This window comes from Cataglyphis hispanica, chromosome 14 (assembly GCF_021464435.1).
Source record: "Cataglyphis hispanica isolate Lineage 1 chromosome 14, ULB_Chis1_1.0, whole genome shotgun sequence".
Lineage (NCBI taxonomy): Eukaryota > Metazoa > Arthropoda > Insecta > Hymenoptera > Formicidae > Cataglyphis > Cataglyphis hispanica.
Window position 1 is genome coordinate 96,395 of NC_065967.1, and position 15,984 is coordinate 112,378.

The 15,984-nt window shown below is 34.4% G+C and overlaps 3 protein-coding genes across 6 annotated transcripts in view; 2 read left to right on the plus strand and 1 right to left on the minus strand.

The window, feature by feature from the left end:
• The window catches only part of LOC126854472 (protein crumbs), a 30,567-nt gene extending 29,545 nt beyond the window's left edge, over positions 1-1,022 (minus strand). For all 3 annotated transcript variants that reach the window (XM_050601245.1, XM_050601246.1, XM_050601244.1), the window contains exon 1: positions 649-1,022. In XM_050601245.1, the coding sequence (XP_050457202.1) occupies positions 649-673 (25 nt within the window). In that variant the 5' untranslated portion in view covers positions 674-1,022. The remainder of the gene's footprint in view (positions 1-648) is intronic.
• Positions 1,023-2,440: 1,418 nt separating this feature from the next.
• Positions 2,441-12,694, plus strand: LOC126854474 (serine/threonine-protein kinase GL21140). 2 transcript variants are annotated; one of them, XM_050601253.1, is made up of 6 exons: positions 2,441-2,592; positions 3,538-4,581; positions 4,923-5,100; positions 5,187-5,480; positions 5,857-6,099; positions 7,611-12,694. In XM_050601253.1, the coding sequence occupies exons 2-6, from the start codon at positions 3,539-3,541 to the stop codon at positions 9,204-9,206; spliced, it is 3,354 nt and encodes a 1,117-aa protein (XP_050457210.1). In that variant the 5' UTR covers positions 2,441-2,592; position 3,538; the 3' UTR covers positions 9,207-12,694. The 2 variants fall into 2 exon arrangements, with proteins under 2 accessions (XP_050457210.1, XP_050457211.1); XM_050601254.1 differs by having other exon boundaries at positions 7,614-12,694.
• Positions 12,695-13,940: 1,246 nt separating this feature from the next.
• LOC126854495 (40S ribosomal protein S6) lies at positions 13,941-15,954 on the plus strand. The gene is made up of 5 exons (XM_050601307.1): positions 13,941-14,045; positions 14,423-14,627; positions 14,845-14,990; positions 15,347-15,547; positions 15,706-15,954. Exons 1-5 carry the CDS (start codon positions 14,040-14,042, stop codon positions 15,898-15,900), a joined length of 753 nt encoding a protein of 250 aa, XP_050457264.1. The 5' UTR covers positions 13,941-14,039; the 3' UTR covers positions 15,901-15,954.
• The last annotated feature ends 30 nt before the right edge of the window (positions 15,955-15,984 follow it).

The following is a 15,984-nucleotide window of genomic DNA, read 5'->3' on the forward strand; positions in this document are numbered from 1 at the left end:
AAGGTCCTTCTATTGACTAAGGCCGGAATCCGAAATGCCAGACTCTCTTAGAGTGTAACTATGCGCTCTCTTCCTAACAATATGTCAGGTAAATGGTAAGGTGCACGGAATGTTTTGTTTCAAGGGTGAATTTGTAAGGTTCCCTCACCTGTGTTCCAATTGTCCCTCGCCCCAGGAATTACCGGTCCCATCTTTCATCCCGATACTTTTAAATTACGTTTTATTGCTTAAATGTTGATACAATGAGAATTTTACAATATAATTTATCATAGGACGAAATATTTCAGCATAAACATGAATCAATTAAATTAACACTACAGAGATTCGATTTCTTTGCGTTTTATTCAAAATTTATCATAAATCACAACTCATCCGTGCACACATTTCGATCCATCTCATATAAATTTATAATCGAAAATCGAAACGATAATTATATTCGAGATTAACGTATGAAGATTATAATCGTGAATCATAAATGTATGTGTGCGTGTGTGTGTGTGTGTGTGTGTGTATTTATTAAAAAATGATCTTAAATATTTGCACCAAAATCGCGTCTAGACGCTTTGGCGGTGCGCGTTGTCTTTGGCTGGAGCGACGCTCGCACAGCGATGGCGACCGCGATGACTCGGGGGGGGGAATCTGACTCACCTGCTACGACGTGTCGCGACCGCATTTTCCGGCTCCAGATCTTTTTCGTCTCCTTCTTATCGTCCTTGTCTTTTCTTTTTCACGCATTCAGCATTCCGACGCAAGGTTCTTCTCTATTTTCTCGCTCACTTTTTTTTTATATCGCATTAAAAAGATTGCATCCCGCTCCGAATTTTCTTTTCCGGCTTCCACTCTTTCCAGCCCACCTCTATATCCGCGCGCGTCCGCGTACACCAACTGACATCAACTTGGACCAACGATCAACGAGCGACGACCGACTACGAACTACAAACGCCCGCTAAACACCGAACGAAACTGCAGACTATGAGAGCGTACAGCGCGGACGCGGAGTGTGGTGCGAACCGCGTTGCCAGTTGCTGCTGCTACCACCACCACTATCATTACCACCGCCATCACCGCCACCGCCACCGCCACCTGTGCCTGTGCCACCACCACCACCACCACCACCACCACCACCACCACTATCAATCTATCACTACCACACCCGTCACGGCATCAGGCGTCAGACGTCAGACGTCAGGCGTCAGGCATCAGGCATCAATTTAGACTCAAAGTTTGGAGTTTGGACTATTCGGAGTCGATGGTCGGAGGCAGGCGAAGAACACTGCCGTCTCGCTTGGCCTCGGTTGCCTCACTTGATCTCCTTTATTTTGCTCATTACTATAAAACATTATTCTGCGTGAATTATGATATATGGCGGTTACCTGTTTACCTACTTGCGCGCCAGATACGAAAAAGCGAACAAACAAAAGCGTCTTTCTCAACTTTTATTGTTAGCCGACATGATACGAATGCGTCTTACGTAAAACTCAAAAGCAAAAAGATAGACGATTGAATCTGTCTAAAAAACTTTATGCAAAAAGGTGATATCTCTGAAATGAATATAATAGATTATTAGCAATTCATCATTTATCTATAAATGGTGTTTGTTCTCCTTGGATATTCTCTCTCACAATCAGTCTATTATTGAATTAACAAAGTGTGAAACATTTATTAATTATTTTAGCCTTTTCTCATTTGATGAAACAGAAATACTTACATCGTATGTATTTTGCAGTGTGAATATTTTATACAATTCCAAAACACTGCTTATATAAATATATATTTATATATATATATATATATATATCGGTGCGGTTATTTCGGCCGCGATAAAGATCAATCAGACTTAAAGATAAACAGACAATCGGTGCGGTTTTTATTTATCGTGATTTGACAAAATCACCGACGACGATCTATCGTCGCGTTCGAATATCACCACCAACAAATATTCGTTATTCGCTATTCGCGCTTAAATGCAATTGCGCGCCGTTTTACGCGGGAACTTTATGACACGATAGCGCCATCTTATGTCAGCACTGTCAACAGTCCAATTAAATGTAGCGTTTTCGAATGGACAGGTTAATCCAACCGGATCAATTAATCACTATATTATGAATTCAAGATTTTTATTGGCCCTGAGAGCGACTAATGACATTGCATTGTCTCTGCCAATAAAATACTTGAATTCGTAGTAAAATAAAGTGGTTAATTGACCCGTCCATTTGAAAACGCCATATATATCTATGGTTTTGTGTTTGGTCAATATTCACATCGATGAACAGTTTGTTTTCTAGTGATTCCAACTAGTAATATTTTGAGATTTAGAAACAAAAGCTTTCTATTGGTTACGATATCGTACGTTCGAATATCCGAACGCAGGATGAATTTTCTTTCCCTCATCGTAGAATAAACTTCGTCCATGTATTTTATACGTCTATGTTCAAGCAACCAGAAAGTTTGAGTCGTTGCCGCTGCCACGAAAATGTCAGCTCGCTTGTGGCTGGTGATGATTAACTCTAAAGCGCTTCTGTAAACTAGCTTCTTGTTTCCTTCTAAGTGTTACTGAGACGCTCGACCGTGTTTTGCTCGGCTTGCGAGCAGGTGAGTGAGAATGTATGCACGATGCACGTATATTCAACACTCGTATTTAGCAATTGTCGAATGCCGATCTGTTAAAAGCGAGCAGGTTAACTGCATTCTGCTGTCGTAGCATCCTGTGCTGTTCTGTTTTCCATCTATCCCTGTTCTCCCTTTATGATATTAATCCTGAGCGTTGGATGTAGATTAGTATCTCTGTGTGCCTTTGGCAATTGATAGCGATTCGATAATCGTCGGATGACATTCCGCTTTCATTGCACCTGTCAAGTGCACTTTCTAATGTATGACTCATACTATTGCTAATGAGGATGTAAAAAAAGCTGGAATGCCATTCCAGAGAATATCTCTTTAGTTCATCAACAATAAAAATTTGCGATAATTTTTAAGTGATTTTGTAATTGTAATGTGTAGAATTGTAGATAAGAACCTGGTATAGTTTATAATTAATATATGCAAAGAGAGAGAGAGAGAGAGAGAGAGAGAGAGAGAGACATGTGTATTTGTAAATGTAATTAAAGATACAAGTGTTACAGATTAAGATAATGGATTTATATATTTTTCAATATGTATGTCACTCTATATTAATAAGATTGGTATTAATAATAATATGTGTAATATAAATTTTAAATCATGTTAAAATTAGTAATTAGTTGTTGGAAGATATTAAGTTATAATCACTTTTTTAAATAATTACATTAATTTAAATAATTACAATATTTTTTGTTCCAACACATTCATTTTCTTTCTATGTATGTATTCTATTATTATGTAGTAATTATTTTTCTTAGTTGAGAGTAAAATGTGTGTTAGTTACACTTACTTCAATAAGAAGACAAAAGTTTCGTTACACTATTTATATTAAAAATAGACTTAGATTTAAATATATGAAATAATAGTGTAATAATTTGTTGTTAAATGTCCATAAAAAGAACAAACAATATGTTACAGAATGATGGGCGAACCACTCAACCAAGGTGCTTCACCGTCTAGCGGGGGCAACTTTTCAGCAGGTAGTAGTGGTGATCTCGATTCGTCTACTATAGTGAGTCTGGATGAAAGGATATTGGACATCACATCGCGACACACCTTAAGCGTTCTCAGGACACCACCCACTAAAAAGGCTAAGAGAGTCCGATTTTTTCGCAATGGAGATAAGTATTACACAGGTGTGGTAATGGCAGTAACGCCAGAAAGATATCGCAGTTTCGACAGTCTTGCATCTGATCTGACACGTGCCTTGGTATCGAGTGTAACTCTACCAAACGGTGTTCGTGCGATTTATACCATGGACGGCCGTAAGATACAAAGCGTCAGCGATTTGGAGGATGGCAAGTGCTATGTGGTATCTGGCCAAGGTGAGATTTTTAAGAAGGTTGAATATTCGGCATCCAAGGTCCGCCGAGGCAGCTCTTTGTCTGGATTACCACAGTCACCGGCGGCTAGTAGTAGCGGCGGTGGCACCGGCAGGCAGATCAGCGCCATTCCGCTGTGCGTGAAAGCGCGCATCGTGACGCTGATCCGCCACGGTACCAAGCCGCGTAAAGTAGTAAGGCTGTTGCTGAATAAGCGTAATGCACCCAGTCTTGAGCATGCGATGAAGGCTATTACAGAAGCAGTAAAACTTGATTCTGGAGCGGTAAGAAAGGTGTATACATTGTCGGGTCAGCAAGTCACTTTGCTCGAGCAATTTTTCGAAAGCGACATCTTTGTGGCGTATGGTCCTGAAAAGTCTATACAAGAGGACTTTGAGCTAGACTTCGAGGAGAGTAAGTGTGTGCAGAGTTTTCGACGATGTCCATGGAGTTCTAAACGACAGAGCGGTCCGATGCCACGTATGCCGAGAAAGTCTGGCAAGAAAATGCTCACTACGCCGCAAGTTAGGACCCCCAGTCCATCATCTTTGATACTGCCACAACCATTGAGGTTACACTACACAGTGGGGCATGTTATTGGAGATGGAAACTTTGCTGTCGTTAGGCATTGCATTCATAAGTGAGTATATAATATATATAATATGAAACAGAATATATAGGTACACTTTTTTTATACAAATTATGAAACCTTTTATTTAAACTTAGTAAAAGAAGCTATATATAATAATTACTTTACAAGTGATAAATAATTATATATGGTATGTGTGAAAAAAGATTTAATAAGATGAGGGGAAGGAGCGGGTGAAGAAATATTCTAATTAATATAAAAATCGAATATTAATTATAATTTATCTTAAATCTCTTTATTATCTTAACTCCAAAAATATTTTCTTTAACTTAGTCGATTAATTTAAGAAAAATGTATATGCAAATAATATGTATATGTAAATAATATTTTAGATCTACTGGTGCTGAATACGCTATGAAAATTGTGGATAAATACAAGTGTCAGGGGAAAGAGACGATGCTAGCAAGCGAGGTGGCGATTCTAAGGCAAGTCTGCCACCCCAACATAATCAGCTTAATTGCAGAGCAAGAGACTACTGATCAGCTGTTCTTAGTTATGGAACTCGTCAAGGTGCGTTATCGAAATTAAACAAAGTTAATGTTTAGTTTAAATTTAATTCATTAATTCAATTTAATTAACATACACAATATTAACAGGGGGGAGATTTGTTTGATGCAATCGCAGCTGCGACGAAATTTTCTGAAGCAGAGGCAAGCGTCATGATTGGTCATCTGACTTCTGCCTTGGCTTATTTGCATTCTCATCACATTGTACACCGCGATGTTAAACCAGAAAATCTTCTAGTTGAAATGGATGGAAGTCACGTTAGATGCTTGAAGCTGGGCGACTTTGGACTTGCGCAAGTGGTGCGAGAACCTTTATACACGGTTTGTGGTACTCCCACTTATGTGGCACCGGAAATTCTCGCCGAAACTGGATATGGTTTAAAGGTATATTTATTTGTTTTAATAAATTTATTAATTATGAACGGCGAATAAAATTATCAAATTATTACTTTTTAAATTAATTCAAATTCAATTCAACATATTCTTTCATATATTTTTCATATTTTTTAATTTTATATATATATATATATATATATATATATATATATATGTGTGTGTGTGTGTGTGTGTATATGTATATGTATATGTATATGTATGTATGTATATATGTATGTATAAGAAAAATTTTTTTTGAAAAAAAAAGAATAAAGATTTTTGATTTTGCAATTCAAACATATTATATATTATTTAGTACATAATAGATTAGATATTTTTTTTCTTTAAACATTTCATATCTAAAATAAATCTTATTTATTTTCAGATTGATGTATGGGCGGCCGGTGTGATTCTGTATATTCTTTTGTGTGGCTTTCCACCTTTCGTATCGGTAGAGAATGAGCAGGAGGAGTTGTTTGAACGTATTCTGAGTGGCCAATATGAATTTACATCACCATACTGGGATACGGTATCGGATTCGGCGAAGCAATTAATTTCGAACATGCTGCAAGCACAACCGGAACTTCGCTTCAGTGCCGAGGATGTGTTAGATCATCCATGGCTCGCGGTAACTGTCACTACTATACAATATTATTTTTTATTGTTTCTTACGAGTTAGAAAAATCAATTTTACCGCGTTGCCTATATTCCCGCATGGCTTAAAATTTTTTTCTCCTTTTCTTGCAGTAATTGAAAATAAGATTAACGTCGGGTAATTTTTGCCTTTATAAAATATTTGCTAAACGCATTTATTAGTTTGAGCACGATTTCTTTAACTTCCGCCAGCTCTTTATGTCACGCTACATGAAAAGAGATACACACTGGTTATATATAAGTAATTTTTTTTTTTTTTTTTTTTTTAATAATTTTTGAATGATGAGATACACAAATTTATACTTTTAATCATATATATTTATTTATTATATACACCAATATGCTATATATAATAATAGCATGTTGCTATATATAATAATACCACCTATGATCAATTTTTCAATTAAATTCTTGTTTGAAAAATTCAGTTATTTTGAAAGTGATGAATGTTTTTAGTGTGCAAAAATGACATTATTTATGCATCATCGGATATATAAATGTGTGCGATATGCACACAAGGTCACGCTTTATAGAAAGTTCTTTAAAAATTCTAGTAAATTTGATCGAGATCTCACCAACAGCTGATTTATCATAAAGGCAGAAGTGAAATTATCTCTTTGACATTTGTCGAGAAATTATCATGGAGCAAAGAGCCAACATGAAATTCTGTGTTAAATTGTGACTTGCTAAATCCTATAATATTCTCGACAAGTCTTATGCAACGGTCCTTTTTTATCAATTTGTGAATTTTTATTATGATTACGTACGTCCGTTCGATTGGTCGATGGCCATCCTGTACACTTGTCATCTTCCAGCGATTCTCTGCCATCTCGAAACTGTGTGAATTGCTCACAAACTGTTGTACGTGATAGTGTTTGATCCCCATAAACTTTCCGTAATATTTCAAGTATTTCTTAAAACCACACAATTGCCCGATTTAACACAGAATTTGATGTGGCTCTATGCTGCTCTATGTGATTTCTTGATGAGTATCAAAGAGACAATTTCATTTCTGCCTCTATGGTAAATCAACTGTTAGTGGGACCAGAATTTTTAATGAAGTGTCTATGAAAACAGCGTGGCTTTGATTAAATAGATAACGCGACTAATACCGTCTATACGAAGAAAGTTTGGAAACTTTTGGGACAGACTGTATGGTCACATGTATATATATTTTTGGAAATAGATTTAATCGAATATATATATATATATATATATATATATATATATATATATATATTTATTTAAGAAACTTTCTTTTTTCTCTCTTTCTTTCTAAATTCATCGTTTTCAAATTTTCTCTGCTTTATGCTGGGCGGGATTTTTATGTTTCGAGCGTGGTGTGAGTGAAAACCTATTCACCGTAATTTCCTCGCACTTTGTCAGCTTCATCTCAATTACAAGACTATAAGGAAGCTTCCGTAGTGGTTTGCTGTATCTGTAGCAGTGCTTTTTCTTTTCTTTTGCCCCGCCTCTGTATATCAGCAGAGCTTTCTAGGAGGCGAGCAGACCGCAGCAGCAACAACCACCGACGCATCGACGGAGCAACACCGGTATCAGCAGTGTAAGCCGATAAGATTGGCTACTTTTGAGTTCGACTTTAAAAAGCAGCGCAGTCAACGGCAAGAAACCGATCACGTCAAAACAAGAGTTGAATGGAAGGACCTCAATCATCGCGACGCACTTGAACTTAACGATATCTTAAGAAAGCAAGATAAACAGGATTGCGACGATATCGACTTTGCCAACGGCAATCACAGCGAGGATGAGCCAGTGTTCCTTAGTTTTGACTCTTTGAGAAACATCCACAGCTTAAGTCAATCGATGCATGATCTGATAGATAATTTGAATGATAACAGAATACCACGATGTCGTCTCAAGTCGCAAAGCGCTACTTCTTCGCTCAACAGCATTTCGGAAAATTTAAACACGTATAATTATCATAGCAGTTTGTCAACTCGTTGCGACGAAGTTACCGTAAAGACTGCCATTCCCACTGCAACTCCCATTAATCATCGAGGCGACGAGAAAAATGAAAACTTGCCGAAGGAAACAGAACATCTTGACTTAAACTGCGAGACGCCCAAGTCGTCGAGTAAATTTGCCTCTGTGAATCGGCAAAGTAAATGTAATAGGAAAAACTTGTGCGATATGAATCGCGATGATAGCGAGAACAGATTTAACAATGATGACTTTCGCAACAGCAACATAACCGTGTCAACATCAAGCGATAGCTTAACCGGTAACAGCTCGATTGGCAACGATATCGAGACTTCCGACAGTTTCGTAAACATTCAGTTCGCGCGTTTAACGCATGGACAAAAGTCAAGCTCGACACAAAGTATGGAATCAACCGATAGCTTCGAGAATGTGAGTTTCCGATACGCGCACCAAAATAACTGTCTTGCGAATCGTCCTTTGCAAATTTCTTCGCAACTCACTGTTAATCAGGATCAGAATAAGTCTGCCGCGAAAATGTTACAAACCCGAATACAATATTCAACTGCGCTGAGGTCGCCCAAACTGGACATTCACCCTGATAAGAAGAACTGCAACAGCTTGAGAGTTCAAGAAACAGACAAAGAAGTGAAGAACGAACCGATAAAGCTGCGGCATGAAAGATATATTAATAGGAAAATCCCGATAGATTCCAGAAATGTCAGAAGCAAGAGATATAGCTGCTACTCATCATGCGCGGCAAAAAGATCACCTGAAGAGTTGCGCGATGGCGACAAAGTTACGACGCGGAAATTCAGTTCAACGGATGAATTGCGCGATGAAGTGAGGCAGAGGACAACGACGCGATCAAAACGATTCAGTTTATTCTACACGCCGCAGCCATTAAGGAAGATGTACGAGGGCGAGGCAAAAACTGGGAAGATCGCGTGCAAATCGGTGAATCGTGCCCAGAAATCTGAGAGTAAGAGGAGAGATGCAGAAGAAGCAGAGAAAGAGAGATTAGATAAGAACCGAAGATCATCAGTGATTGACGCTTCGACGGTCGCCAGCAGAAGCAAGTCCAACAGGCAGAATGTTCACGTGAGACCGAGTGCTTTAGTGAATACAAACAGGACAAAGTGATAACGAGTAGAGTGGTAAAGAATTAAAGTGATTAGTCATGAGGACATGCGAATGTTTAATCACTATATGTGATAGAGTTCAAAGTTCAATATAATTGCTTTAAAAATGAAACATCAATTGCAACGGTTTATGTTGGTTAAAGCAATTGAAATTGGTCAGGAATTGCTCTCCGGACGCAAGACGACCGAAAAGGCAAGTTTCGTCGAAGTTGAAGACTATTTTCCTAATTATATGTATATGCGCGTTGAGGAGTTTTGCATTGCTTTATTATAAGTTTTATTAAAATCAGCAACTAAAATGGGAAAGTAACTAAAGTAAAATTTGGTGCAGAAATAAACAACCTATCAAATCTATTTAATTTGAGTCTCGCAAGAGATTTTAGATCTTCAAATATATCTTAAATATCAACGAAAGACTACAATGAAAAATATTGCAAAATTTTTAGAAAAATTATTTGTACAATATAGTTTCTTTTTCTTCTTTAGTTATAGTAGAAAAGCAAAATATTAAATAAATATCAAACTACACAAAAAGATTCAAAGGTTACAATATCTTTTAGGAATATTTTCTTTGATAAAATAGCATTGCAAAATGATTATGTTAATGATTAACTAGGAGAGAGAGGATATAGTTCTACAAAATAGAGTAATAATATTTTTTATCGACAAAGATCAATAGGCAATATATATAACATGGAATAATTTGAATGGGAAACTTTTTAAATGCGCGTATATTTCCACAGAATTCCTGTTGCTGTTGAAAACTAAATAGCTAACAGAGACCAAAGACAGATATATAATGGTAAAGTACGAGATTTTTAATAAATTATAATGAAACCGGATTAAATATACTATACAAATATACTATGCAAAAATTACACTTACCAGTGTTAATTTTCGGGATTAATTTAGAAGATTTGCTAACAATTAGTCCCGATTACAATACGTCCCTTTTTAGAAATATCCTTAATTATAGAATATAAGAATAAAAAAATATATAATTAATCTTAATTATAATGCTAACCGACATTATACAATTAGTCTCGAATCATCCGAGTTTGGAAGCTGATTGTAACAAAATATTATTACGAAAGTAGTAGTGGATTTCGCGATAATGAAGGTAATGATGACGATAGAGGCGGATGGGCTTCGAATTAAGAACAAAACATGCCAAATGCATTTAAGTAGATTATTTTGTATCGAATGTTTGCGTAAGTTTAGCTGTAGGTATAAAACGCATATAAACGAAGTATTCTATCAATCCATTTGGTTCCATGACGCGAAAAAAATTTTAAGAGGTAAAAATTAACTTTATGATAATTTTTAATTGCGCTTGTTTATATTATTGATTGCATATTTTGTTTAAAATTAAATTCATCTTAAGAAGGAATGCGATTTTGGACTAAAGGATATATTTTGAATAATTTCTTGATAGACGAAATGTAATAAGATCGTAAAAGAGTTGAAAAGTAATAAGAGAGAGGATTAAAAATTTAGAAATGTTAAACTTTCCAATTTTAAAAAGACGCGAGTGATTGATATTAATAACGCAAGAATTTTCACAGACAAAGGGCGATGGATTAGACGATTTTTTGAAATGCTCTGCATAAATGTAGTGCAAATTAAACTTGTGCTCAAGAAAGGATGATGAAAGAATTATTTTTGTAAAGGCACTGCGAAATTATATTTTATCAATAAAGTATGACCCTGATAAATTAATGAACAAGCACATGCACTGCAAAAAAGAAAAAAAAATATGACTGTAATTAAAATTATTTTTATAGGTGTTGATAAAATGAAGACAAGAATTGACTGAATTATTTTTATCAATTTAGTGTGTGGAAAGTATACTTAGTTAATTTGAAATAAGGTTAACTAAAATAGCGCAAAAATACATGTTTCTGTGAAAATGATTATGAATTAGGCTTACAATGTATTAATTTCATAGAAGTGTGCGCAAAATTATATTTATATTTTCATATTTTTTATAGCTCATGAAATATATATATATATATTGATATATTGTTTTAAATCTAGATTTAAACAGTTGAGAACATAAATATTTTAAATTTAAATTATATTGAAATTAGAAAAAAGTACAAGATAATTTTTGAATTTTTGGAAATTCCCAAAATAATAAAAAAAATAAAAAAGATTACTCAGCAATATTAGCAAGTAAATTTCTCTGGAATATATAAAGATTCTGTCAAATCTTTCTTGATTCAATTTAATGAAGAGAATCGTCAATATTATTGTAACATCGCGCTCTTTGTCCCTCGATTCTTAATAATCTAAACATCTATCTATCTCGCTTTGCTGCAGTGCTTCTCCAAATACGATTTTTGTAACGCGATTGTGTGATATCTGTGGACAAATTTTATATATATATATACATATATATATATATATATATATATATATATATATATATAATTGCGTTGACATGTCTAAGACTCAGTTACTCGCGAAATAATAGAAATAGTGTCATTACTGTGATTTGTTCGCTCGTCATTTGTTTACTCGCGGAATTCCGTCTAATTTATATTTGCGAGTTTCTTAATGATTGATAATTAGTATTTTTTTTGTTTCTTGTTCTCGTTTCGTTGTTTTGTCCTTAATATCGTAATAAGCACACCGTGCGCAATTTATGGTAGTCTTAAACGTGATTCACGCCAAATATTAAGATGCATATGCATACATATTGTGACTCTAGCTATTTATATTATATTTTATTATTATTATTATTATTAGTATTAGTATTATTATTATTACACATGTATAAATATAAATATGATATTCGCACAAAGGCAGGTCTTTTATTGATATCACGCGGCTTTCTATTTGTGAATCAGCTATATCTATTTGAATTACAATTTGCAGACACAAAAAATTAAAAAAATCTTTTATCAACATGTCAGGTTTGCGATATTCGGGCTTATTTTTTCAAAATACGTACTCTGTATAAATATGATGAATCAAATGTTTTAATAACTCATAAGTCTTTCATATAAAACATGTTTCAATGTATGAAAGTGGATTAATTTTAATTATGCAGATAATCGGAATTTAGGAAAATATATTCAATAAATTTGTGAAATAATTAATATATAATTATGAATATTATAATTTCTCTTTAAAACATTTTGTTTGATATTATAATTTTCGATAAAATTAAACGTTTGAATTATTTGCCAGATCGAGAGAAAACGATAATTTTTTTGCATTTCTAGTATATATTAGCAAGCGAATATATCACAACATATTATATATTACTTGTGCAATAGATTGTACCAATTGCATGCGACGTTCCAGAGCAATCAAGAGAGAGAATTTATACTTTATTAATATTTCAATTATTCGCGATTAACACGCACACACATACACACGCAGAAATGCATTGGCAAATATATTTAATGTACTGCCACGAAACTTATTTGTATTATATTTATATTGGAAAATATAATTACAGAATTTCACACATTCACCGCATCTTGTGTGTGCAAATATATTTATTTACAATATTCTTCCAATTATTCTTTTTTGTCATTTCCACATTGATTTATTACACAAGATTTTCCAAAATCATCAAATATGCTCTTATATACAATAATAAGTGAATTAGGTGAATATAATAATTTAGATGAATAACAATAAACTTTCAAAATTGTTTTCTGTTTTATCCGATCAATATTGTATTTATATATCGTCAATTATACGTATACATATTGAGCATCAAGTAATTTAAAACACGCATTGAAATAAGATGTGCGTATATATTTTAATACATATATGTATTTGACATTATATTTATAATCAAAATTATAATCTAAAATGTTTATATTTAATTCGTTTATTATGATCTCGATGTGCTGGCCAAACATAACATAATACGTGACAATAATTATCTTTTCTCAATAGTGATATTTGATCTATATAACACACGCACAATATTCTTTTTACAATTTATTTTTTTATCAATTATAATAAAATTATAAATTGTATTACTACTGTAATAATAATATTTAAAATTATAATGGCACAGTGTACGGTTATTGGCTGTTCCACCATCTTGGTTGTTTATATTTACTAAAGCTCGCATCAGACTACGCATTGAAGATTGAGATTAAAGATTGAAGATCAAATTTTGATCAATCAAGGGACAAAGAAATTCTAGTTTCTTTTGTTTTGATTAATCCAATTCCAATCTTTAATCTTTAATTTTTAGTGCGTAGTCTGATATGTGCTTTAAGCCTTGTCTTTGGCGTTTTTGAATGGACGGGTTCATCCAACCTGAATCAATTAATTACTATATTTTACTATGAATTCAAGTCTTTGATTGATTGGCAGAGACAATGCAATGACGTCATTAATCGCTCTCAGAACGATTAAACTTGCTACATTCGAAAAAACGCCATATGCATTGTAGACGCGGATCAGATTCGAATTATGTACTACTAATTGTCAATCATCCATCCAATCCAACCGTAATAGGCCTCCATGTAACTTTTTCTCTAAGGCAGAAACGTGAAAAATTTTCCCATTAGAATTAATGGTAAGATTTTTCATTTTTCACGTTTTTGCCCTAGGGAAAAAGTTACATGATCGACTACCTGATTGATTATCGCCTTGAATTTTACTCGACCAATCAGAGTAAAGAAATTTTAGTCTCTTGTTCGAATTCATAAATCCCTATATCGTTTCTCTAAATCTCTCTCTACAGATTTCAACGTTAGTTGGCAACAATAGATACTAGGTGAAAGCGAGACGCCCGTACAAAGCTTCAGCCGTACCCTTTCTCGTTCATGGCTCGTGGTACGATATAAACGTCGTTACGATGAAGGTGAGAATCCACGAATATTTCAAGAATCTCGCGTCCATGGCGTAAAATATAGATTTATTTCGATGTACTCAAGTATTGTGAATGCTATGTTTGCATATTAGTTAAAGTTATATTTATATACTAATAATACCGAGATTATAAGTAACTGGGGTATCGGACGATGTCATTTAAAATGTTGCATTTCATTTTACATCAAGGCATGATTACAACGTGTCTCTCTTATCACTGTGTAAAACTTATAATTTGTAAAATTAATACGATATTTATTTTGCTGCTGTAATGCTTTTTTTATAATGAAAAAAATGTTTACCTAACCTCAATTAAAAAAAAATCTATGTACACTCTTCCTAACTCGTGTATGTATTCGATTGTTACAGCTGAATGTATCGTTTCCCGCGACAGGATGTCAAAAGCTATTCGAAATTTCGGACGAGCACAAGCTCAGAATATTCTACGAGAAACGCATGGGTGCTGAGGTCGAAGCCGATGCATTGGGAGATGAATGGAAGGGCTATGTGGTTCGCATCTCTGGTGGTAACGACAAGCAAGGTTTCCCCATGAAGCAAGGTGTTTTGACAAACGGTAGGTTGATTTATTTATTTTACATTTGTCTATTAAAGCATATATATATACCAAAGTTAGTCCATAAGAAAACAGTAAACTAAAATTTATGGTTTACGTAATCTATTGCCCTCTTGATAGAAATCTTAACATATTTACAATCCTGAAGCTGTACATGATTGTAAATTTATATATTTATATTTTAATCAATACAACACGATGTACCGTTTACTCATAGGTCGTGTACGTTTACTGCTATCAAAGGGACATTCCTGCTACAGACCCAGACGTGATGGTGAGCGCAAGCGCAAATCTGTTCGCGGTTGCATTGTAGATTCAAATTTATCCGTATTAGCCCTCGTCATTGTCAGAAAGGGAAAACAGGTAAATTATTCACTGCGATATATTTTCTCATTATTAAATCCATGCTGTTCAGGGTGTATTTAAGATAATATTCAATTTTCTTGAAATACTATCGTATGCATGGAAGATAAAATTCCTTTTTTTGATTTGGGAAATTGCTGCATTATTTTATGCTTTTTCTCAGTGTACGAACGAGACATTTTCTAAAGACTATTATTAACAATTTAGCTTTAATATAATAGAAAATAATGTTATATAATTCTAAATTCTGAATTAAAAAAAAAAAAATAATTACAAAGTCTTTGTTTTAAATTTCAATAATTATTATGGCTTAGTCTACTTAGTATACTTAATGATTCGATGTCATGAATTCGCAGGAAATCCCAGGATTGACGGACATGAACGTCCCGCGTCGTTTGGGACCAAAGAGAGCGAGCAAAATTCGCAAACTCTTTAATCTTTCGAAGAAGGATGATGTACGACAGTTTGTAGTAAAACGACCGGTACAAAAAGAAGGAAAGAAGGAGCGATTTAAGGCACCAAAGATTCAGCGTTTGATCACTCCAGTCGTTCTTCAGGTATATAATTTTTCCTAAAGAAATTTATACAGAAGTACACACACTAAATATATGTCAAAGAGATTGATTGTGAGATTAAAATTAAATCAATTAAATTAATTGCTAGTTAGTAAAAAATAAAAATATAATCGAAAAAATGTCTCATTGAATTTCTACAGAGAAAGAGACATAGATTGGCACTGAAGAAGAAGCGTTGCCTGGCCCGCAAGGAGCAGGCGGCGGAGTATGCAAAATTACTGGCGCAGAGACAGAAGGAGGCGAAGAACAGACGCCAAGAAGAACTTAAGCGAAGACGTAGCGCTTCTATGCGCGATTCCAAATCTTCGAGCCAGTCGGCACCCACGCAACAGTGAATCAATGGAATCTTAAAAAATGTATTTACAAATCAATAAAAAAAGTCTAAGCTACTTTTACTTTTGTCCCTCATTTAATTTGGA